The sequence below is a fragment of the Gorilla gorilla genome, chromosome 21 (genome assembly GCF_029281585.2).
Source record: "Gorilla gorilla gorilla isolate KB3781 chromosome 21, NHGRI_mGorGor1-v2.1_pri, whole genome shotgun sequence".
Lineage (NCBI taxonomy): Eukaryota > Metazoa > Chordata > Mammalia > Primates > Hominidae > Gorilla > Gorilla gorilla.
The window spans coordinates 59,531,543-59,555,172 of record NC_073245.2 but is presented as its reverse complement, the minus strand read 5'-3'; the positions used below and the strand labels follow the sequence as shown (position 1 = coordinate 59,555,172).

Here is a 23,630-nt window from a genome sequence, read left to right as displayed (position 1 = left end):
TCCTGCCTCAGCCTCCCGAGTAGCTGGAACTACAGGTGTGTGCCACCACGCCTGGCTAATATTTTTGTATTTTTAGTAGAGGCAGGGTTTCATCATGTTGGCCAGGCTGCTCTGAAACCCCTGACTTCAAACGATCTGCCTGCCTTGGCCTCCCAAAGTGCTGGGATTACAGGTGTGAGCCACCGCACCTGGCCTATTTTTTCTTTAACCCCTTGTTTCATCTGTGAATGACCTTATTTTAAAAGAGAAGCTAGAACTTCTCTTTAAAGGCGGTGGCTCACGTCTGTAATCCCAGCACTTTGGGAGGCTGAGGCGGGCGGTCGGGAGTTGGAGACCAGCCTGGCCAACATGGTGAAACCCCATCTCTACTAAAAATACAAAATTAGCCAGGCGTGGTGGTGCATGCCTGTAATTCCAGCTACTAGGGAGGCTGACTGGTTTCCTGGCCACTGATTGCTCGTTTTCCAGATCACTGGTTCACCGCATCAGCTGTTTAAGTAGTGCTCTCTTCCTAATAAGGCTGACCTGGTTTTGTGTGCCACCTCCTTAATGACCCTCCCATAACTCCCCATCCCCAGACTTCAAGTTTGGGTACAGTCACTTCAAACCAGGTTGCTATTTCTTGACTTGGGACCAGATACAGTAGCAGTTGATAAGAGCTGAGGGACTGTGTTGTAAGACAAATATTTATCTTGAAAATCTAGACCCATCTTATGCCTGGTGTGATGCTGACACTCTGAGAAGCTCGAGGGAACTAGATGGAGACAGGAAGGAGCAGATTGAATATCTCTTGACTCATGTCCATGGGATGCAGGGAAGATGAACTTGAAAAATAATTTTTTGCTTTTCCCAGTCGAAGCTGAGCCTGTCTGCACATAGATCGGTACCTGTATCTGATCCCTGCTTCTCATAGCAGGGGCAGACTTGGAGAACCCAGAGGGAGACTGAGGATCTACGGAGGTTTTGGAAAAAGAGATCCTCAGACTCAGACGTATAAGAAAAAGGGCCCAGAACCAAGACTGAAGATTTGGTTAAATGGCCATCTCAGTGGCGGGTCTCCTAGAAGGGAATATGTTTTCCCTGGAGAAAGTCATGCCTCTTTTATTTTTATTTTTCGAACTGCTAAATAATTCTGAAACAATAGCTCTCCTCAAGAATAACTGGGAGTCCGGGCATGGTGGCTCACGCCTGGAATCCCAGCTCTTTGGGAGGCCGAGGCGGGTGGATCACCTGAGGTCAGGAGTTCGAGACCAGCCTGGGCAACGTGGTGAAACCCCATCTCTACTAAAAAATACAAAAATTAGCTGGTGGGCTGGATGTGGTGGCTCATGCCTGTAATCCCATCACTTTGGGAGGCCGAGGCAGGCGGATCACGAGGTCAGGAGTTCAAGACCAGCCTGGCCAACATGGTGAAACCCCGTCTCTACTAAGAAATACAAAGAATTAGCTGGGCGTGGTAGCTGGCACCTGTAATCCCAGCTACTCAAGAGGCTGAGGCAGGAGAATCGCTTGAACTTGGGAGGCAGAGGTTTCAGTGAGCTGAGACTGCACCGTTGCACTCCAGCCTGAGCCACAAGCAAGACTCCATCTCAAAAAAATAAATAGATAAATAAAATAAAATAAAATTAGCTGGGTGTGGTGGCATGTGCCTGTAATCCCAGTTACTCAAGAGGCTGAGGCAGGAGAATTGTTTGAATCAGGAGGTGGAGATTGTGCCATTGCACTCCAGCCTGGGCAACAAGAACGAAACTCCGTCTCAGAAAAAAAAAACAAAACAAAATGGAAAAAGAATAATTGAGAGAATGAGTAAATTGGTTGTCTTAGGAAAACCTCCTGAGATATCCCCCTTTGATTTTTCAGTAATTGGCATTTAGCTGAATGGCCCCATCCCATTCAAGTTATAAATCTTTACTTACTCCCCTGCTTTTGGGGGAAATGGGTTCTTTAGGCAAGAGAATGGCTGAGTACCTGTTGAAAGGGGAATGTCCTGTTCTGGGGTCCCTTTCAGAGGCCGACATGACCAGGCTCCCATTTGTGTAATCTTCCCTGTTGACTTCGCTACCCTGCTGCCTTCCTGATTTGCTGGAAGAAATTCTTAGACTGGGGAAGAAAAACTGGAGTTTGCTGAGTCAGGTTGGCTGGCCCACCTGTACAGGGCTTCGTTAACCCTGTACAGTCGCTCAGTTAGTCGGTCTGATATGTACTTTGGGGTACTTCCGAGCCAGGCCATGTGCCTGGCACTGGGCTACAGCAAAGAAGGATGGACAAGCTGAGATTGAGCTCACACTCTGGAGGGAGAGACACAATAAGCCAGTGAACCAGCAGAAGAGGAAAATAATTTTTGATAATTTTCAACTATGGGCCAGGTGTGGTGGCTCACGCTTGTAATCGCAGTACTTTGGGAGGCCGAGGTGGGTGAATCACCTGAGGTCAGGAGTTTGAGAGCAGCCTGGCAAACATGGTGAAACCGCGTCTCTACCAAAAATACAAAAATTAGCTGGGCGTGGTGGTGCACGCCTGTAGTCCCAGCTACTCGAGAGGCTGAGGCAGGAGAATGGCTTGAACCCGGGAGGTGGAGGTTGCAGTGAGCCAAGGTCACACCATTGTACTCCAGCTTGGGCAACAGAGCGAGACTCCTCAAAAAATAAAAAATAAAAAATAATTTTCACCTATATATGACTTTAATGAAGGGAAAAAAATAACTTCAGGATTATATAATGAGTCTGGAGGCTGGAGGCTGGGGTGGTCAGAGAAGGCCTCTCTAGGGCAGTGAGCCAAAAGATGAAGTGGCAGCTATGGAGAGGACTGGGCACAGAACATTATAGATGAAGGGGCCAGCCACATGCGAAGGAGCTTGTCTAAGGAGCGGAAAGGAGGCCATTGGGGTTGGAGCTGAGTGAATGAAGGAGAGAAGGTGGGCAGGACCAGGTCACCAGGGGCACTGCAGGTCTTCATAAGAGCTTAGGTGTCTACAGTAAGCTCTTTGAGGGTTTTAAGCAGGGAGTGCACTATCTTATTTAGGTTTTTATTTACTTTTTTATTTTTTGAGACAGAGCTTCTTGTTGCCCAGGCTGGAGTGCAGTGGCTCGATCTCGGCTCACTGCAGCCTCCGCCTCCCAGGTTCAAGCGATTCTCCTGCCTCAGCCTCCCGAGTAGGTGGGATTACAGGCACCCGCCACCATGCCTGGCTAATTTTTTGTATTTTTTAGTAGAGATGTTGGCCTGGCTGGTCTCGAACTCCTGACTTCAGGTGATCCACCTGCCTTGGCCTCCCAAAGTGCTGGGATTACAGACGTGAGACACCACGACCGGTAAAGGTTTGGCATTCTTTTTGTTTTTGTTTTTGTTTTTTGAGACAGAGTCTCGCTCTGGTGCCCAGGTTGGAGTGCAATGGCATGATCTCGGCTTATGGCAACCTCCGCCTCCTGGGTTCAAGTGATTCTCCTGCCTTAGCCTCCCGAGCAGCTGGGATTACAGGCGTCCTCCACCACCACACCCAGCTAATTTTTGTATTTGTAGTGGAGACAGGGTTTCACCATGTTGGCCAGGATGGTCTCGATCTCTTGACTTTGTGATCCATCAGCCTCGGCCTCCCAAAGTGCTGGGATTACAGGCGTGAGCCACCACGCCCGGCCAGGTTTGGCATTCTTAATAACACTTGGCAGATGACTAGGACTCTGAGGCTCAGAGAGGTGAAGTAACCTGTTGTGACACACAGCCATGTGAGCCAGGACCAGCTCTCTCCCTAGCTTGATGAGCCTCATTTGAGTGGAGAGGGGAGTGCAGCACATTGGAGGAGTCCTGGGGGAAGGTCAGTGGAGGTGGGGTGGGGCTGGGATTGTGGGCCATCTGGAGAATTCTGCTTTGATTTTCAAGGAAGTTCTGAGCCCTGGAGGGATTTTGAGCCTGGCTTCCTTGAGCCCCTGACAGCCTGAGGGGGTTTATTGTGAATATTTGTGTTTCTCATCAGTGAACCCTTTTTAAAAACAGGCTTGGAAGAGGTAGTCTGGTGAAGGTACAGAAAGATTTGGGGGCCAGGTGCAATAGCTCATGCCTGTAGTCCTAGCACTTTGAGAGGCTGAGGTGGGAGGATCACTTGACCCAAGAAGTTTGAGATTAGGAGATCCCATCGCTAGGAAAAATAAAAAATTAAGTGGGCATGGTATTGCACACCTGTGGTCTTAGCTACTTGGGAGCCTGAGGTGGGAGGATCGCTTGAACCTGGGAGGTCGAGGCTGCAGTGAGCCATGATTGTGCCACTGTTCTGCAGCCTGGCTGACAGAGTGAGACCCTGTCTCCCCCAAAAAAGAGAAAAGTTGGGGGAAATGAGTTTGAAATTTCTCGGTTATTGCCTTTTTCTGTGCCCTGGCCCCCTCTTCCCCCCAGGAGAATAATGGTAATAAAGTATGGTGCTTTGATGTGCCAGATGCCTTTCACTTTGTATGCATTATCTTATTTAATCCTCACAACCCTTTTGGGAAGAGCCTAATAGTTCCAACTGAATGACTGAGTCACAGAGAGGCTAAGAAACTTGCCCAAGGTCACACAGCTGGTAGGTGCCAGCACCTGGATTCAGACCTAGTAGTCTGGCTCCAGAGCCCACACACTGAACGACAATGCTGTGTTGACATTGGCCAATGCCAAGCATGCCCTTTGTGATGGAGAATTACCAGGTGGCACTCACAAGCCTAGGAGAGACAGTTGACCTGTACAGTGAAGGGCTTTAGAGTGGAACTCAACCGTGGTGGAGGTGGGGCGTGCGGTGTCGATCTGCTTGTCTTGAAGCACATAAATGACTTTGCCTCTCTGAGCCTCACCTATAAAATGGGTACAGAAATACCATCCTGGCTGGGTGTGGTGGCTCACGCCTGTAATCCCAGCACTTTGGGAGGCCGAGGCAGGTGGATCACGAGGTCAGGAGATCGAGACCATCCTGGCCAACATGGTGAAACGGGTGTGGTGGTACGTGCCTGTACTCCCAGCTACTTGGGAGACTGAGGCAGGGGAATCGCTTGAACCCAGGAGGCGGAGGTCGCAGTGAGCCAAGATCGCGCCACTGCACTCCAGCCTGGAGACAGAGTGAGACTCTGTGCTGGAAAAAAAAAAGAAAAAAAAAGAAATGCCATCCCAACCTCTTGGGATTCTTGGGACAGTTTGTAGCTTCTCAGTAAACAATAGCTGTGAACCACATGAAACCCTTCTGCAAAGGAAATAGAGGAATATTTCCCTGTCTATCCTCACATCTGCTAGGTGTGTTCACAAACTCCTGATATTTTTCCTGTTCAGTGGTTTGTCCATCTGTAATCAGTTTCTCAATCATTCTATACTTAATAGCTGCTTTACCATGGGCCTGTTTTTCTCTGGGCTTTCGTTACCTTATCAATGAAACAGGGAGGCTGGGTGAGGTGGGTCACACCTGTAATCCCAGCACTTTGGGCGGCTGAGGCAGAAGGATTGCTTGAGCCCTGGAGTTTGAGACCAGTCTGGGCAACATGGCGAGACCCCTTCTCTACAAAAAATACAAAAATTAGCCAGGCATGGTGGCCTGTGCCTGTAGTCCTAACTACTTGGGAGGCTGAGACAGGAGGTTCTCCTGAGCCTGGGAGGCTGAGGTTGCAATGAGCCCAGATTGTGCCACTGCACTCCAGCCTAGGTGACAGAGTGAGACTCTGTTTCAAAAAAAAAAAAAAAGTGCGGCGAGTTTTAAATAAATCGATATTTGTATTTCTAACAATGCCTCCCAGATAGTAAGTGCTCAATAAAAGGTAGCTGTTACGACTGTGTTTCTAGCTGTCCTTCCATCAGGGCAGAGGCCTTCCTGGGACAGTTTTCCTGGTAGCCCAGATATCTAGTTGTTGCCTAGTGACTATTTGTTGACTGACTGGTCCCATTGTTTTCTTTGAAGTCTGAAGTCAGGGCTACCAGGTGAAACATTAGGAATCGTTTTCCTTCTTAATGAATACATGCACCTCTGTGGGTGGTGTGTTTACACACGGTGAGACCTGCCTGGTAGCTCACTGAAGTTTCTTTCCACCAGGATTTCTCAGCCTTGGCACTGTGGACTTTGGGCCTGATCATTCTTTGTCTTAGGGCTGTCCTGTGCATTGTAGAATGTTTAGCAGCATCCCTCACCTCTACCCAGTAGATGCCTGTCGCAACTCCTTTTCCTGCCCAGTTGTGACAACCAAAAATGTCCCCAGACATTGCCAGATATCCCCTGGGTGTGCTGATACTGCTTTCCACTCTTCTAAACACCTGAGCCCCGTAAAAGTGTTTGTTTGATGATGGGGGCGTGTACTGAGCTCCTGCTGTATGCCGGGTACAAGGGATACAGATGTGATCCCTGGCTGGGCAGTGCCCAGGATGCAGTGAGTGTTCCATAAATATTGTCATTATCACCCAGTTTCCCCAAAGCCATTAATAAATACCTTCGTTAAATATGTAAACATGATCAGAAATAATTCAGAGGAGTCCAGCGTTTACTGGGTTTCCTGGGTGTTCCTCCATGTCTCTGCAAACCCAGAAGCCTCAGAGAACAAACTTTTACCCTGGTTCTATTTCTGGTCTCCTTTCACTTGGATTTTGGACCATGCCCGTCTATGCAGACGGGATTCCGTCTTTATTCCATTTTATGGCTGCATCATGATGTGTCACATATGGGCAACAATGTTGCTTCCTGTCTGGCTTTTCTACAAAGCCCTGTTGCAGTGGCTACCCCGTCTATCCTTCTGTGCACCCATGAGCCCTGTAGACAATAGGACATGTTCTTAGAATCACCCCACTACTATCTGAGTGATGTTAAGCATCTTTATTTATTTATTTTTGAGATGGCATCTTGCTCTGTCGCCCCGGCTGGAGTGCAATGGCGTGATCTCGACTCACTGCACTCCAGCCTCCTGGGGTCAAGCGATTCTCCTGCCTCAGCTTCCCCAGTAGGAAGGAGTAGCTGGTACCACAGGTGTGTGCCACCACACCCGGCTAATTTTTGTATTTTTAATAGTGACAGGATTTCGCCATGTTGGCCAGGCTGGTCTCGAACTCCTGACCTCAGGTGATCCGCCCGCCTTGGCCTCCCAACGTATTGGGATTACAGGCGTGAGCCACCATGCACAGCCGCAGCATCTTTACGTGGTGGCTGGCTAGGGTAATTTGGGTGACATGTTGGGTCTGAACTCTTCACTTCCCCAAAGGAATGTGACAAGGTGACTGTGGAGGGCCTGTCCCTTCGTACCTGGCGTTTCAGTAGAGAATTTTGCCTTCTTTAGGTGGCTTTTAGAGATACCATCCAGGGCAGATGGGGACCTTGGTTGGTTAGCAGTGGCGCCTCTTCCTTCATCTGCCCCCTTTCTGAAGCTAATTTCTCTTTGCTTCTCCCAACCCACTTCTGTGCTTCAACTGCTGCCAGCACAGAACTGTCTTTTTGTTTCTGAATTGCCCTCTGACGCCGCGATTCCCCATTGCAGTTTGGAAGCCACTACTACCGGAGATTTCCAGAACCCAAGCCAGGCAGGGGCTGGATAAATAGTGCCAACGGGTGTCAGCCACCAGAACCAGCTCCTCAGCCAGCCACAACGTAAAGGCCAGAGGCAACCGGTTTCTCCACATTCTTTGCGGTGTTCCGGTCGAGTTTGAAGGGCCTCATGTACACATGTTGGAGGGAGCCTTTGGGGCCTGGGCCTGCTGAGGGGGTGGGTGGGTAGTGGGCAGTGCGTTCTCACAGGGAGTCGGATCCTGCCTCAGTAAGATTGGAAAGAACTTGGCATTCTTGATCCAGGAAATTCCTGTTGCGATGTTGTCGTTTTTCCAGAGGGCCTCATCCCAGCTGGGGAGGAGAAAGGGCCGCGGTTGCAATTGCCTCTAGTTGTTGAGGGCTAAACACTGAATTCATTTGTAAATCAGCCTCTTTTCCGTAGATTGAAGCAATTTCTGTCCTGCCAGGCGAGTTTGGAAGTTCGCCTTTTACATATGAATGTGCCCTTTAATCACCACTTCTGCATTATTGAGAGAGGGGCGGAGGAGGCTGTGTCTAGTGGGAAAGGATTATACCTCGAGTATAAAAGATGGGTTTTCTCATTTCTAGGAGAGGGGCATCAGAACTGGAGAATCTGAAACAATTACTAAAAATGTTAAAAACACCTTCAAAATGCAAACCACAGCTGTTTCCCTCCCCCCAGGCTCCCTTCTGATATTGTCACCTCGGCCAGCAGAACAACTGCAGTTCCTCGTATTTATTCACAATCCCACGAAATCAATGGCTCTTCGGTGCACTGCACCGGAGACTTTCAGCTCAGCCGAGCTGCTGTTGAGGGTGATAAATTATAGGCGAAAGCCCGGGGACATGAAGGCAAGTCGCTGGGCTTCAGACTGCCTGATTGCAAAGAGGTGACAGTGTCCTTGCCCCGCCGGGCGACCTAGTGCGTACAAGACCGGGGCTGGCCTGGTAAGTGGTGACTCTTAGCCTGTTCTCTTTGCTTCTTCCTCCTCCCCCTGGGAGAGGCTGCTGAGGATCCGGAAGCAGGAATGTCTGCTGTGGGTGAGCCTCTGTTCTCTTTTGAACAAGAGAGGCTAGGCCCTCTGAGCAGCCGCACTTTCTCAATGGCAGGTAAGTGCCTCCTCTTGGCGTTCCCTGCCCCTCGCATGTTGTGCCTCCGAGGTACTTGATGTTCCTGGTGAAATGCCATTTTCCCCAAGTTGAGAGTGACCTTTCATTCCACAGCCTCATTTCCATTCCAGCCCTCCCTATCCCGGCTCTGGATGAGAAGTTCCTGTTGATATGCAGAGATTCTTTATAAGCACAGTTCAGGCCAGTGCAGTCCTCTGGAGGAGCGGGCTCAGCCCGGCAGCTCTGGCAGGCCCAAGTCAGCCAGGGTGCAGACCGGTCCTCGAGTTTCTGTGGGTCTAAGAGACGGTCAGCGTTGGAGAAAATAATCATTTGCTAATGCGAGCGGTTTTCATTTACAAGTTCCTCCTGGCTTAGGGATTCTCTGCTGCGAGGACAATTTTGCTTCCTCCCCACCCCCAACCTTTGCTCCTGATTTCTTACTTCTATGCTCTGCCAGGAGGAAATTCCGGACTTTTGTCTCTTTATGATGTAATTACTGGTTGGGGAGGGCCCCAAATATTCCTGGGGAAGGGAGGCCTGTTTGGGTACCTGCTCTGTGTCTTTGGGAAACGCTTTGAAGTGATTAACCGTGCTCTGCTTTGCTGCTTCTGGGGGAGCAGCAGTGTGTGGTCATGTTTGAAGTAGGCCAAGGGGAGGACTGGTGATTACGAAAAGGGCTGTAGAGCAGGCCTCTGCTTCTGACCCTGCCTTCACAGTTACTGGGGGAAACCTGGCATTTTCAGTCTGATTGAAATGCAGAAATCCTGTGCTGGGCTGATTCTGGTCTCCAGTCTACACAGGCCGGTGTTTTCCATAGCTTTGAACTTGTGGAATTGATTTAACATGCTCCTTCCAGAAAGCAAGCTGTGTTTTTGGAGTGGGGGCGGTAGTCGGGGAGGAGGTGGAAGAGAAGCAAGAAAAGGAGGAAGAGTGATTGGTTAAAAAAAATATAGTTACCCATTAGTTACCATTGAATGGGTGCTTACTATTTGCCAGGTATTATACTAAGAGCTTTACGTGAATTAACTCATTGACTTCTTCGATAACTTTACAAGGTACCGCTTGTAAAGTGGTAAACTCTCTGAAGCACAGAGAGGTTAAGTTGCCTTTTTACGGTCACACTGCAGGGGAGAGCACAGCCAAGTTCTGCATGCATTTTGACGCCAGAAAGCTGATTCCCCACCACTGTGGCATCCTGCCTGTCTGTCGTTTGCAACCTGGCCCATGAGAGCATATGCCTTGACCTATGTGTCCTGGTTTGCCCGGGACCCAGCTAAGCACATGGTTGGTTGCCCTACTCCTGTGGCCTGTCATGCCTGTCTCAGCCTGTGGACCAAGCTTCTCTTTTCGTTCAGGCCCCAGCAGGCTTGCTGTCGACATCATTAAGGAAATTAAACACCCATAAAAACACAAGAAGCTCCCGGCCTTTCAGCTGCGGCCCTTTCCCTTGAGGGAGGAGACAATTCCCTGTAATGGTGTGTCATTTCCTAGCCCCTGGAGAACGGCATGTGCTGTGACTCAGGCACCGGATGTGGGGGCAGGAGTGGGGTGGAGGGCGGGTACCTGATGTGGCCTGCTGGGGAGGCCTAGCCTTGATGGAGGCTGGAAAAGGGGAGGTGAGTTGGCCCTGGAGCCCCCAGCCTATTTCAGGGACTGATGCCACTGTTTGGAAATTGGGAGGTGAATGTGCTTTCTGGGGACTGCCTTTGAGAGAACGGTGTCATCAGTGAATGACACGACTTTCCACCTTTTCCCAGTTCCTGGAACTGTTTGTTGGACCTTCCCTGCCCCTATACTTCCATCTGCAGTTTAGGGGAAAAAAGGCAAAATGAGAGTGTGCTCTTAAATCATAGACCCTAAATTAGGGAGTCCTCTTGCTACAGGGCTGAGGATGAGGCCCTCCTGGTACAAGGCCATGTGGTGCAGAGATTAGAAGCTGGCCCTCGGAGTCCCACTGCCTGGGTCCAAATCCCAGTACTGCTCTGGCCCTCGGAGCCTCACTGCCTGGGTTCAAATCCCAGCACTGCTCCTTGGTAGCTTTGTGATCTCAGGCAGGTGACTTAGTGGGGACTACAGGAAATGCATTTTGAACAGTGCCTAGAATATCACATATAATAAAAGAAACTCTTAGCTGTCTTTCTCTTTTTTTTTTTTTTTGAGAGCGAGTCTTGCTCTGTCACCCAGGCTGGAGTGCAGTGGTGCGATCTTGGCTCACCACAACCTCCACCTCCCTGGTCCAAGCAATTTTCCTGCCTCAGCCTCCCAAGTAGCTGGGATTACAGGCGCACGCCACCACTCCTGGCTAATTTTTTTGTATTTTTAGTAGAGATGGGGTTTCACCATGTTGGCCAGACTGGTCTTGAACTCCTGACCTCAGGCAATCTGCCTGCCTCGGCCTCCTAAAGTGCTGGGATTATAGGCGTGAGCCACCACACCTGGCCGAAACTCTTAGCTCTTCATACTCTTGGCTCAGGAAAGCTATGAGCCTGAGTTATCTTGAATTAAGATGCCCCTTAAATCAAAAGACATCCAGGAAGTGCTGAGCTCCAGGATGATTTCTGGTGGATCACAGGCTTGGGAAGGATCTCCTCATATGCTTGGTTCCTTTTTTTTTTTTTGAGACAAAGTCTCGTTCTGTTGCCCAGGCTGGAGTACAATGGCATGATCTCAGCTTACTGCAACCTCCGCCTCCTGGGTTCAAGCAATTTTCCTGCCTCAGACTCCTGAGTAGCTGGGATTATAGGTGCTCACCATCACATTCAGCTAATTTTTGTATTTTTAGTAGAGACGGGGTTTCACCATGTTGGTCAGGCTGGTCTCGAACTCCTGACCTTGTGATCTGCCGACCTTGGCCTCCCAAAGTGCTGGGATTTACAGGTGTGAGCCACTGTGCCCGGCCTCATGCCTGGTTCTTAATACCCAGTAGACCTTCCCATATTGTTACAATTTCAGCAAAATGTCACAAGGAGAGGAAAATTCTGCTGCTTTCCGCTCCATGCCAAGCTGTTTTCCTGAGTCACGGCTCTGTCCTCTCCATAAGGCTGCATTCCTCCCTCACCCACGTTAACTCATTCAGAACCACTCATTTTTGGGGGATGGGTGGGAGGCAGAGGGTTGTGAGTGAGCCAGCCCGGCGGGGTCACAGGTCCTACTCCCTCAGAAAAGGCAGCAGAAAAGTCTTTCAGATCCAGGGTGAACCAGTGGTTCAGTCGACAGTGGCTGTTGGTCATTGTTCAAAGTTTATAGATGAAATGCACTGGGCAATACATCCTTGTCAGAATTAAGTCATTAAAGAAGAAAAAAATGACTCAGCTTTCTGGAAAGGGTCCTTATGGAGCCTGGTTACCACGGCTACAGTCAGGTGTACACCCACCAGTCCATCATCACCAGAGGCCCAGCCCCCACTGGAGTGGGGGGCATTTAAGTAATAATGCCCCCCTGCTGTCTCATCCCTCCGAAGGATACCGAATCCAGCAGGCATTTCCTAATTCTTCTCCCTACAACCCTTCATTGAAATCTCCTGCTGTTGACTGATGTGTCTGTTGTTTGGAACCTATCAAATTTCGACCCCTTGGATACAGTCACTGAACTCTCATCAACTCCAGGGGGAATTGGTGTTTGTAACAGCAAACAGAATTGGGGTTTTTATGTTTTGCTGAAACTAGAAGGTTTGGAATACTCTCAGATGTGGGCATGCTTGGGCTAGGACCCACCTCCCCCTACCTCTTGCTGAGCAGAACCTCAGTTTCCCCCTTTGTTTCCTGGTGGGCTTGGGTGATAGTCCCTTGCCAACTCTAAATCGCTTACAAGTATATTAATTTCTAGTGATTTTTTTTCCCCACTTTCTCATTAAATTAAGTAATGTTGAAGAGGGACTTTAACATCCTCTGGGGGCCCTGAAGTTTTTAATCATTGGAGCTGAGGACACCTTTGCAAATGTGAAGTAAGCTATGACTCCATGTCCCTAGAAATTGCACTCCTGTATACAGTGATGGCCTGTTCAAGGGTCCCTGAAGCACTGTCTGGTCTTTAAACAAGAACTTCTAGTCTAGTCCCTTTCTCCCCGCTCTTCCCATTTTGCAGGTGAGGCCCTGAGGCCCTGAGAGGTGGAGACTTGCCTGGGGTTGTTTCCTGTTTAGCCTCATGCTCCAGCCTGACTCCCTTGCTTAGCTTCTATCCTGAGTCCTGAACCAACCCCTCAAATAATGTCTGGAAGTAGAGGCCATTGGCTCTGGCTCGCCAGTGTGGAACAGGATTGTGTAGAGTTGAGAACTCAGACCCCATCTCCTAAACACGTACACATACCCTAGCGTTCCTCAAACTAGTGTACCTCCCAGTCTTCGGGAGGACTTATTAAAACAGATTGCTGGGCCCTACCCCAGAGTTTCTGATTCTGTAGATCTGGGCTGGGGCCTGATAATTTGCATTCTTTTTGTTTTGTTTTGTTTTTAAAGATGGAGTCTCTCTCTTTCGCCCATGCTGGAGTGCAGCGGTGCAATCTTGGCTCACTGCAACCTCTGCCTCCTGGCACCAAGTGATTCTCCCGCTTCAGCCTCCCTAGTAGTTGGGACTTACTGGAGCATACCACCACACCTGGCTGATTTTTGTATTTTTAGTAGAGACAGGATTTCACCATCTTGGCCAGTCTGGTCTTGAACTCCTGACCTCAAGCGATCTGCTAACCTCAGCCTCCCAAGGTGCTGGGATTACAGGTGTGAACCACCGCGCCTGGCCAATTTTCTTTATTTTCGTAACGTCATCCAGTCACATGATAAATAAGTACACAAGGGTATAGAGTGGAAAATAATCCTTCCCTGGACTCCCCTTCCCCGGACTCCCTGCAGGCACCCCTCCCAAGGCAACCAGTAGTCCCCAAGTCGAGCTTCGTTGTACTTTTGTGTTCATCCAGGAATATTCTAGGTTTATGCAAACATTGATGTGTATATTAAATCTTTTTTTGGGAGGAATATTGGTCCATTAATGGTGCTAGATACACTTTATTTATTATTAATTTTTTTGAGACGGAGTCTTGCTCTGTTGCCCAGGCTGGAGTGCAGTCGTGCGATCTCGGCTCACTGCAACCCCTGCCTCCTGGGCTCAATTGATTCTCCTGCCTCAGCCTCCGAAGTAGCTGAGACTATAGGCATGTGCCACCACACCCAGCTAGTTTTTTGTATTTTTAGTAGAGATGGGGTTTCACCATGTTGGCCAGTCTGGTCTCGAACTCCTGACCTCAGATGATTCACTTGCCTCGGCCTCCCAAAGTGCTGAGATTACAGGTGTGAGCCACCGTCCCCAGCCTAATTATTATTATTATTATTATTATTATTATTATTATTATTATTTTGAGATGGAGTCTCACCCCTCTGTTGCCCAGGTTGGAGTGCAGTGGTGCGATCTTGGCTCACTGCAAGCTCCGCCTCCCAGGTTCACACCATTCTCCTGCCTCAGCCTCCCGAGTAGCTGGGACTACAGGCGCCCGCCACCACGCCCAGCTAATTTTTTGTATTTTTGGTAGAGACGGGGTTTCACCATGTTAGCCAGGATGGTCTTGATCTCCTGACTTCGTAATCCGCCTGCCTTGGCCTCCCAAAGTGTTGGGATTACAGGCGTGAGCCACCGCGCCCGGCCTCCAGCCTAATTTTTATATTTTTTGTAGATGCGGGGTTTCACCATGTTGCCCAGGTGTTTTTAAATCTTTTTAAAGAACTTAAAAATATTTATAATTAAATTTTTTTTTTTCCAGAGAAGTGTCTCTCCTTTTCACCCAGGCTCCGACGTGATCATAGTTCACAATACCCTCGAACTCCTGGGCTCAAGCAATCCTTCCCCCTCGGCCTCTCAAAGTGCTGGGATTACAGGTGTGAGCACCGTGTCCGGCCATGTGACTGTAATGTATTCTTAGAGCAGTCCTCTGTTTGCAGATGTTTGTTTCAAGTGCTTTGGGTACAGCCCACAGTGCTGCAGTGCAGTCATCTTGCCTTTGCTCCTTTTCCACTATGTTTGTAGAATGTGTTTCTAGAGGAGATTGTTGGGTCAAAGGCCAAGTGGAGAAAAAGTTTTCAGGAACAGTGGCGAGAGTCGGGTGAGGACCCATGTGGGAGGGAGGGGAGGTTTCTATGGGGGAATGTGCTCACCCCGGGCTGCACCTCTCTCTCTCTCTCTTTTTTTTTTTTTTTGAGACGGAGTCTCGCTCTATCGCCCAGACTGGAGTGCAGCGGTGTGATCTCGGCTCATAGCAACCTCTGACTCCTGGGTTCAAGTGATTATCCTGCCCCAGCCTCCCAAGTAGCTGGGATTATGGGTGTGCGCTACCATGCCTAGCTAATTTTTGTGTTTTTAGTACAAAAGTTCGGGGTTTCACCATGTTGGCTAGGCTGACCTCTGCGTCTCTTTTGTGAGTTTTCCCACTAACTAGCTGCTGTATGCCTTTGGTCCAGCGCTTTGGGCTCTCTGGGCCTCCCTTTTGATGTCTGTGGTTTGATCTCTGGACTCTCAGGTCTGTTCACCCTCAAGGTACCTGTTGTTAGCATTTAATTTCCACTCATGACTGGGTCTCCATGCAGCACCCTGAATATTTGTTCAGGATTGTCCAGAAGCTTGCACGGTGAGGCTGGAGAGTTCCATCCTGTAGATTGGGTTTTGGGAAAGTGTTCATTGTCTTCCTTTGTGAATCTGCTGGAAGATACTTTGCCTTTTCACGAAAGTCAACCACTAGGAGGCCTTGCGTGGACCACGTTGGATGCTGTTAATCTGCTGTCAGTGACCCTCCTGCAGACAGGGAGACAGATGCACCATGCAGCCTACATGCTGAGTGGTAAAACTGGGGCAGGAGCATCTTTGGTAATTGACATCTTCACAGATTTCACATCCCATCCCACCCCGTCCCCCCTATGGTCTTGGCACAGCTCACCCCTCTTGTGGTATTTGTAGCTTTCGTTCTTCAGGATGTCAGGTACACCAGGCTGTGTCATTACATCGTCCCTAAGTTAAGAAGACCACCATTGGGCATGGAGTGGATTCAAGTCCTTGGAGGTGAAGATTGAATGGATGGTAGTGGAAGTGTACATGTGTTTATGTATTTTTATTATTATTTTTGAGACAGAGTCTCACTTTTGTCACCCAGGCTTGAGTGCAGTGGCGTGATCTCGGCTCACTGCAACCTCTGCCTCCTGGGTTCAAGCGATTCTCCTGCCTCAGTCTCCCAAGTAGCTGGGATTACAGGTGTGTGCCACCACACCCAGCTAATTGTTTTTGTATTTTTAGTAGAGACGGGGTTTTACCTTATTGGCCAGGCTGGTCTTGATCTCATGACCTCCCGCCATTGTTCGTGAAAACTTTTTCTCCACTTGGCCTTTGACCCAACAATCTCCTCTAGAAACACATTCTACAAATACAATGGAAAAGGAGCAAAGGCAAGATGACTGCGTTGCAGCACTGTGGGCTGTACCCAAAGCACTTGAAACAAACGTCTGCAAACAGAGGACTGGTTTTACCATGTTGGCCCAGCTGGTCTTGATCTCGTTAACATGGTTTTACCATGTTGGCCAGGCTGGTCTTGATCTTGTGACCTCAGGTGATCCGCCTGCCTCGGCCTCCCAAGGTGCTGGGGTTTACAGGTGTGAGCCACCGTGCTGGCTGAAGTGTACATGTGTTTAAATGAGATGCTGAAAGATGAAAACAAGGGGTGCATGAACAAGAGTGGGGCTGGTGAGAATCCACAAGGATGTAATTTGTATTGATCTTTTTGGAGGAGGGTCTCAAACACGAGGCCCAGTGGCGGTGGGAGCACGGGAACTTCCCGGTGGGTGGGGTGTGTTCTTTTCACACAATTACAGTTCATAGCCTATTAAACACGAATAAATGATGTTGTTTTCCACAAAGGAGAATGTATGCCTTCAGTTCCTTGAAGTATGGCCTTCCTGGTCTGTCTTCTTTGGTTTCCTGCTTTTGCAATCAGGCATGGGCATGGAGAAGTCGTTATTTCTTTGGGGTAAGAACAATACTGGTCCCTGTGTGATGACTCTTGGCAGGTTGGCCTCGGTCTCATCAGCAGGGACGTAGTGGGGAAGAGTGGCGATTGCACATGTTTCCATCTAAAAGTGGGTTAGCTGTTACTCAGCTGTATCTGGTGCTATAGGGGCCTGCAGGTCCTAATCTGTTTGTTTGTTTTTTTTCACGTCGGAGGCTTGCCCTGTCCCCCAGGCTGGAGTGCAGTGGCACAATCTCGGCTCACTGAAATCTCCGCCTCCTGGGTTCAAGCAGTTCTCCTGCCTCAGCCTCCCGAGTAGCTGGGATTAAAGGCATGTGCCACCACACCCGGCTAATTTTTGTACTCTTAGTAGAGATGGTGTTGGCCAGGCTGGTCTTGAACTCTTGACCTTGTGATCTGCCCACTTTGGCCTCCCAAAGTGCTGGGATTACAGGCATGAGCCACCGTGCCCGGCCCTCCTAATCTGTTTTTTTAAGAAAAGTGAAAAATCTAGGTTATTACATGAAATTTCCTGATTTTTGTATCTTGGCAACAAGTTAAGATTTTGCAAAAATGTTACATAGGTCAAAGAAATACTTGTGTGACTGTTGAGGCAGACAGCGAAGAAGGGGGCACGTATATTCTGGGAGGAGGAACACTGAAGTGGCTTCGGGAGTTGGGGGACAGAATGCACTCTGTTCCCACACTCTGTTCCTCCACACCTCCTCCCTGTGGGGCCCAGACCTCCCTGACTGCTTTAAAACCTGTGGTCCTGTATCTCTTTCAGATCCTGGCTCTGCAGAGAGAACAGCCCAGAAAAGAAAGTTCCCCAGCCCTCCACATTCTTCCAATGGCCACTCGCCGCAGGACACATCAACAAGCCCCATTAAAAAGAAAAAGAAACCTGGCTTACTGAACAGTAACAATAAGGAGCAGGTAAAGCAGCCGCTGGGAACGGTGTCCTCACTGGTGGGACAGAGGCCAGCTAGTAGTGCTGAACCTCTGGGTCCTTGTAAGCACCGGCTTTCTTGGATTTAGTTAGCTGCCTTGCGCTGGCTGTCATTTGCCTTGGACAAAAAAAGGTGGCTAAAAATGGGCCTGTGTAGAAATTTCCAGTGGGTTTTCAGATCTGTTTCGGGGACAGAGCAGGGACCCAGATGAGATGAGGGTATATAATTCTTTAGGGTTTGGGGCGTTTCCTTGTATTTGTATTTTTTTTTTTTCATGCTTTTAGGACTGTTTTCCCCATGTGGCCTGAGGAGTTTTCCCCTCCTGGGCCATTCCCACAGGACTAGTTCTCAGCTCTGTCTGGAAGCAGTTGCTTGGCTGAGGCAAGTTCCTTTCTGGCCTCAGTTTTCTCATCTGTAAAATGAAGGGTTTAGAGGCTGGGCCTGGTGACTCACGCCTGTAACCCCAGCACTTTGGGAGGCCGAGGCGGGTCGATCACGAGGTCAAGAGATTGAGACCATCCTGGCCAACCTGGTGAAACCCCGCCTTTACTAAAAATACAAAAAAAATTAGCTGGGCATGGTGGCATGCGCCTGTAGTCCCAGCTACTTGGGAGGCTGAGGCAGGAGAATCGCTTGAACCCGGGAGGCGGAGGTTGCAGTGAGCCGAGATCGCGCCACTGCACTCCAGCTCAGAGCGAGACTCTATCTCAGAAAAAAAAAAAAAAAAATGAAGGGTTTAGGTCTCTGGTAAGAGGCATTGCCAGGGGCAGGCTTAGGTAATTGGTCACAGTTCCTTTTCGTGGAAGCACAGAGGATTCTTTCCAGAGCCCACCCTCCCTTGGCAGCTAGCACCAGTCAGCTAGATAGGAAAAATCAGTTCACCATTTGGATCTTTTCTAAGGGACATTCTAGCTTTAGAATTCTCTGGGGCAGGCTAGAAACTCTTCCGATTACAAAAATGGAGAGGCACTTTAGTGGACTTACTGGTGGATTGTATCTATCCCCCTGGACTATGAGGTCGGATCTCATAGCACTGAAGGAAACAGTGTCCCGTTGGTTCTGATGCCACTTGTTCTTCAGCAGTGATTCCTAGGGATGCATTCATCCACTTTGTGCATTATTGAGTAGAGGAGTGGGCCCTGGGGATGGAAAGTTGAATTAAACGAGATTGTTGCTTTCATGGAAGGAGACCTAGCAACGGTTAAATACCCAGGCCTGTGAGAGGTGTGTGTTTCTGAGCATGAATCTATTTTCACTCTCAAAATTACATAGTGAAATGCCAGCCCTGCTTTTGCTGTGTGGCTGTGGGCAAGTTAACCTCTTTTGTGCCTAGTTTTCTCATCTACTGAAATGGGGATAATGATACTACTACCACGAATTTCACAGGGTTGTGAACATTGAGCTAAATGCCATAAATAGTGATATTAAAAATGAAACATAAAGTCAGTTTCTCTGCTAAGTAGAATAATCATACAATCTTTATATGAAATAAACAGTTCCTGTAAAAATGCTCATGTGCGGCCAGGCAATTCTCGTGCCTCAACCTCCCGAGTAGCTGGGATTACAGGCACGTGCCACCACGCCCGGCTAATTTTTTGTATTTTTAGTAGGGCCAGGGTTTTTGCCACATTGGCCAGGCTGGTCTCGAACTCCTGACCTCAGGCGATCCATTTGCCTCGGCCTCCCAAAGTGCTGGGATTACAGGCGTGAGCCACCGCGCCTGGCCTTATTTATTTATTTGAGATGGAGTTTCACTCTTGTTGCTGAGGTTGTTGTGCAATGGCGCGATCTTGGCTCTCTGCAACCTCTGCCTCCCAGGTTCAAGAGATTCTTGTGTCTCAGCCTCCACGTAGCTGGGATTACAGGCGCCTTCCACCACGCCCTGCTAAGTTTTGTATTTTTAGTACAGACGGGGTTTCACCATGCTGGCCAGGCTGGTCTTGAACTCCTGACCTCTGGTGTGAGCCACTGTGCCCGGCCTACCCTCTTTTTAAGAGATGGGGTCTTGCTATATTGCTCAAGCTGGACACTCAAGTTATCCTTCTGCCTCAGCCTCCTGAGTACCTGGGCTTTCCGGTGCCCCTTTATTTATTTATTTATTTATTTATATTTTGAGATGGAGTTTCTCTCTCATTGCCCAGGCTGGAGTGCAGTGGTGCAGTCTCAGCTCACTGCAACCTCCGCCTCCTGGGTTCAAGCGATTCTCCTGCTTCAGCCTCCTGAGTAGCTGGGATTACAGGCATGCGCCACCACACCCGGCTAATTTTTTTTTTTTTTTTTTGTATTTTTAGTAGAGACGGAGTTTCGCCATGTTGGCCAGGCTGGTCTCAAACTCCTCACCTCGGGTAATCCACCCACCTCGGCCTCCCAAAGTGCTGGTATTACAGGCATGAGCCACCGCGCCTGGCCAAGTTCCGGGGTCCCTTTTTATAAGGGCACTAATCCCATTCATGAGGTCAGGGCCCTGATCACCTCTCAGGGCCCCACTTCTCTAATGCCATCACCTTGGGGTTAGAACGTCAACATAGAAATTTGGGAGGTACACAAGCATTCAGACCATAGCACTCGGCAAAATCTAGCAACAGCTGGAGCTGAGTCAAGCCTGCCCCTTTAGACACAGGCCTGTGCTTGCTTGTTTGCAACACTGCCCACCCTTCCCTGTTGTCTCATACTCTGCCTGCTCTGCTCATTTCATCCACCTCTGAATTTCTTTCCATGTCCATGTTCTTTTGACTTTGGCATATGTGAAGATTCTCCACTGTCGTCTTCTTTTTCTTCACTTTAGTTTCTCTTCTTTGTTCCATTGTTCTAGAAAGAAAGCTATTCTCACGTCATAAAGAGCAAATAGGCTGGGCTCAGGACTGTAATCCCAGCTACTTGGGAGGTTGAGGCAAGAGAATCTCTTGAACCCGGGAGGCAGCGGTTGCAGTGAGCTGAGATCGTGTCACTGCACTGCAGCCTGGGCGACAGAGTGAGACTCTGTCTCAAAAAACAAAAAAGGCAAATAATCCATATATTTCCATTTTTGGTAGAGATGTTTTATTACCATGTGAAAATACGGGATGAGTTTTAAGTTTGGTCCCTATTCCACCCATTTATCATATATTAGGAATTCATTTTAGGGAAGTTTATTTTTATTTTTATTTTTTGAGACAGGGTCTCACTCTGCTGCCCAGGCTGGAGTGCAGTGACATGATCACAGCTTACTGCAACCTCAACCTCCCCGGCTCTGCAGCCTCGACTTCCCCGGCTCGAGCAATTCTCTTCCCTCAGCCTCCCAAGTAGCTGGGACTATCGGCACATGTCAGCACACCCGGCTAGTTTTTTTATTTTGTTATAGAGATGGGGGTCTCACTTTCTTTCTTGCCCTGGTTGGTCTCGAACTCCTGGGCTGAAGTGATTCTCCTGCTTCAACCTCCCAAAGTGTTGGGATTACAGGCATGAACCACTGCGCCGAGCCAAAAGTTTAAAGAGCTTTAAAACACATTTTATTTTCAGGGTTTAAAAGCATCCTAAGGTTTACCATGCATTTTTTAAAGACCTTTGGTCCAGTGTTTTCACCCCTTAGGAAGGTTTGAGAATGCCTGGGAAGATGCTCTCGGCATTTTGTGGAGGAGGGTCAGGTTGCTAAATGGATGTCCTGTAGTATATGGGGCAAGAAATGCCTTGCCCCAAATGACGTCAGGGTCTTTACAGATAAATACCACTCTGCTCTTTAGTTCTGACACATTTGAGTTCAAACATCCTGTTGGGAGGTGTTTTGGTTTTTTTCCCTTGCATTAAAGGATTGAGAAATAACGTGCCAGCAGATTTGTACAGAATGGCCTTAGGTGTATCTTTGATCAAATATAGCAAAGAAATGATGGGGCCCCTCTTCACCTTCTCTGAGGACAGGGTGTCTGCATATCATGAATGAGTGGCTAGTACTTATTTTCTTGGGCCCACACGTTGCCCTAAAAACTGGGACATTTGAAGTCTTTTTTTGCTTTCTTTTTTTTTTTTTTGAAAAAAACAAGGCTTTGCAGGCCCAGGCCTGGTGGCTCATGCCTGTAATCCTAGCACTTTGGGAGGCTAAGGTGGGCGGATCACCTGAGGCCAGGAGTTCGAGACCAGCCTGGACAACATGGTGAAACCTCATCTCTACTAAAAATAGAAAAATTAGCCAGGCATGGTGGTGCGCACCTGTAATCCCAGCTGCTCGGGAGGCTGAGACATGAGAATCGCTTCAACCTCGGAGGTTGTAGTGAACCAATATCGCACCACTGCACTCCAGCCTGGGTGACAGAGCGAGACTCTGTCTCAGAAAAAAGAAAAAAAAAAAAAGAGGCAGGGCTTTGCTCTGTTGTCCAGGCTGGAGTACAGTGGTGTCATTGTGGCTTACTACAGCCTTGACCTCTTGGGCTCAAGCAATCCTCCCACCTCAGCCTCCCAAGTAGCTGGGTCTACAGCTGTTCCCCAACATGCCTGGCTAATTTTTTTTTTTTAACTTTTTGTAGAGATAGGGTCTTGCTGCCCAGGCTGGTCGTGAACTCCTGGGCTCAAGCTGTTCTCCCACCTCATTCTCCCAAATTGGTGGGATTACAAGTGTGAACCAGTGCACTAGGCCCACAGAAGTCTTTTGTTGGGCTGAGACAGTGTATTAACAGTTGAGATAGTTCAGGGGAGTGCAGGGATTGCCAGTTTCTCCCCAAGGTCAGGCAACACTAGGAGTTTGTGTCTGCCCAACTCCTTGGATCACTGGAGCTGAGTGGGGGCTGCCTCTGTAAGATGGGTCTGAGCTCTGCCAGCCCTGCTGTCCCCCACTGCGAGGCTGAATGCCAGTGCATCTTCACACTCCAGGGCTAGGTGGTTCTTTCTTACATACTTCACAGTATTCATGCTTTTACCAGATGTAGGAGAATGAGAGCTGAAGCTATGGTTTTTTTCACTCAGGTATGGTCCCTGTGTGGCCTCTGTAGGAACTGGAGTCTATGGTCCTCATCGTCCATACATGGACCTTGTGTTTACACACAGCCAGAGCACCCATACTCTGGTTTATGTAGACCAGGTGTCTGCAACTACAGCCTGTGGGCTAGATGCTGCCTGAAGCCTGTGTTTATAAAGTTTTATTGGCACACAGCTACAGTCATTCATTTATGTACTGTCTGTGCGTGCTTTTGCCCTATAGTGGCCAAATTGAGTATTTGCAATAGAGGCCTTATGGCCTGCAAAGCCTCAAGTATTTACTATCCTTATAGAAGCCTTTATAGGAAAAGTTTGCCGGCTCCTGGTATCATTGAAGGTATTCCAGAAGCAAATAGACAGGGCTTTTTCTACTTTCTTGTTAGCCAGCCTATGGAAGCAGGGAAATAAGAACATTTTCTCTCCTGCAGTATCCCATAATAACCTGCAAATATTCCATGATGACACAGGTTGCAACCTGTTTCCCTAGTTATCAAACTGGTAACACACATTATACATGTAGGGGAGAAAAATCATATCTCAGAAATGATTTGCTTTCCCTTTTTAAAATGTTCCGTATTTGTTATCAGATTATTTTTATGGAACAGGAAACACTTACAAGCAGCAGATAAGGAAAATATCTGATTGATAAGGAGATTAACCAGGCATCTAGCTCTCAGCAACTGCTGCTGTTTCAGGAAAGGGGAAAATCTTCTGAAAAGAGTACAGAGCAGCCAGGCAGTCCTCGGTATCCTCCTGGGGCAGCCAGCCCCAGCCAGGAGGTGGTGGGGTTGGGAGGGGAGCACCAGGAGAAACTTAATTTTGGAGGATCAGTACCTCGGCTACTATCAGACAGAGAGGATTTGAGTTGCTGGTTAGGGAGATGTACAGTCATATTTGATTCTTCCAGCTTCTTTTTTTTTTTTGAGTCAGAGTCTCTCTCTGTTACACAGGCTGGAGTGCAATGGTGTGGTCTTGCCTCACCGCAACCTCCACCTCCCTGGTTCAAGCACTTCTTCCTGCCTCAACCTCCTGAGTGGCTGGACAGGCGCCCACCTATAGTTTTAGTAGAGACGGGGTTTTGCCATGTTGGCCAGGCTGCTCTTGAACTCCTGACCTGAGGTGATCCACCTGCCTTGGCCTCCCAAAGTGCTGGGATTGCAGG

General features: G+C 48.7%; 1 protein-coding gene across 50 annotated transcripts in view; it reads left to right on the top strand.

Moving 5' to 3' along the window:
• ZMYND8 (zinc finger MYND-type containing 8) overlaps positions 1 to 23,630 on the top strand; it is a 158,962-nt gene that overhangs the window by 41,330 nt on the left and 94,002 nt on the right. For 33 of the 50 annotated variants that reach the window (XM_019017197.3, XM_019017198.3, XM_019017193.3 and 30 more), the window contains one exon: positions 17,362 to 17,510. In XM_019017197.3, coding sequence (XP_018872742.2) covers positions 17,362 to 17,510 — 149 coding nt within the window. Of the gene's footprint in view, positions 1 to 7,721; positions 8,603 to 14,819; positions 16,596 to 17,361; positions 17,511 to 23,630 lie in introns of those variants that run through there. The other 17 variants (XM_055373129.2, XM_063702162.1, XM_055373125.2 and 14 more) reach the window with 10 other exon arrangements.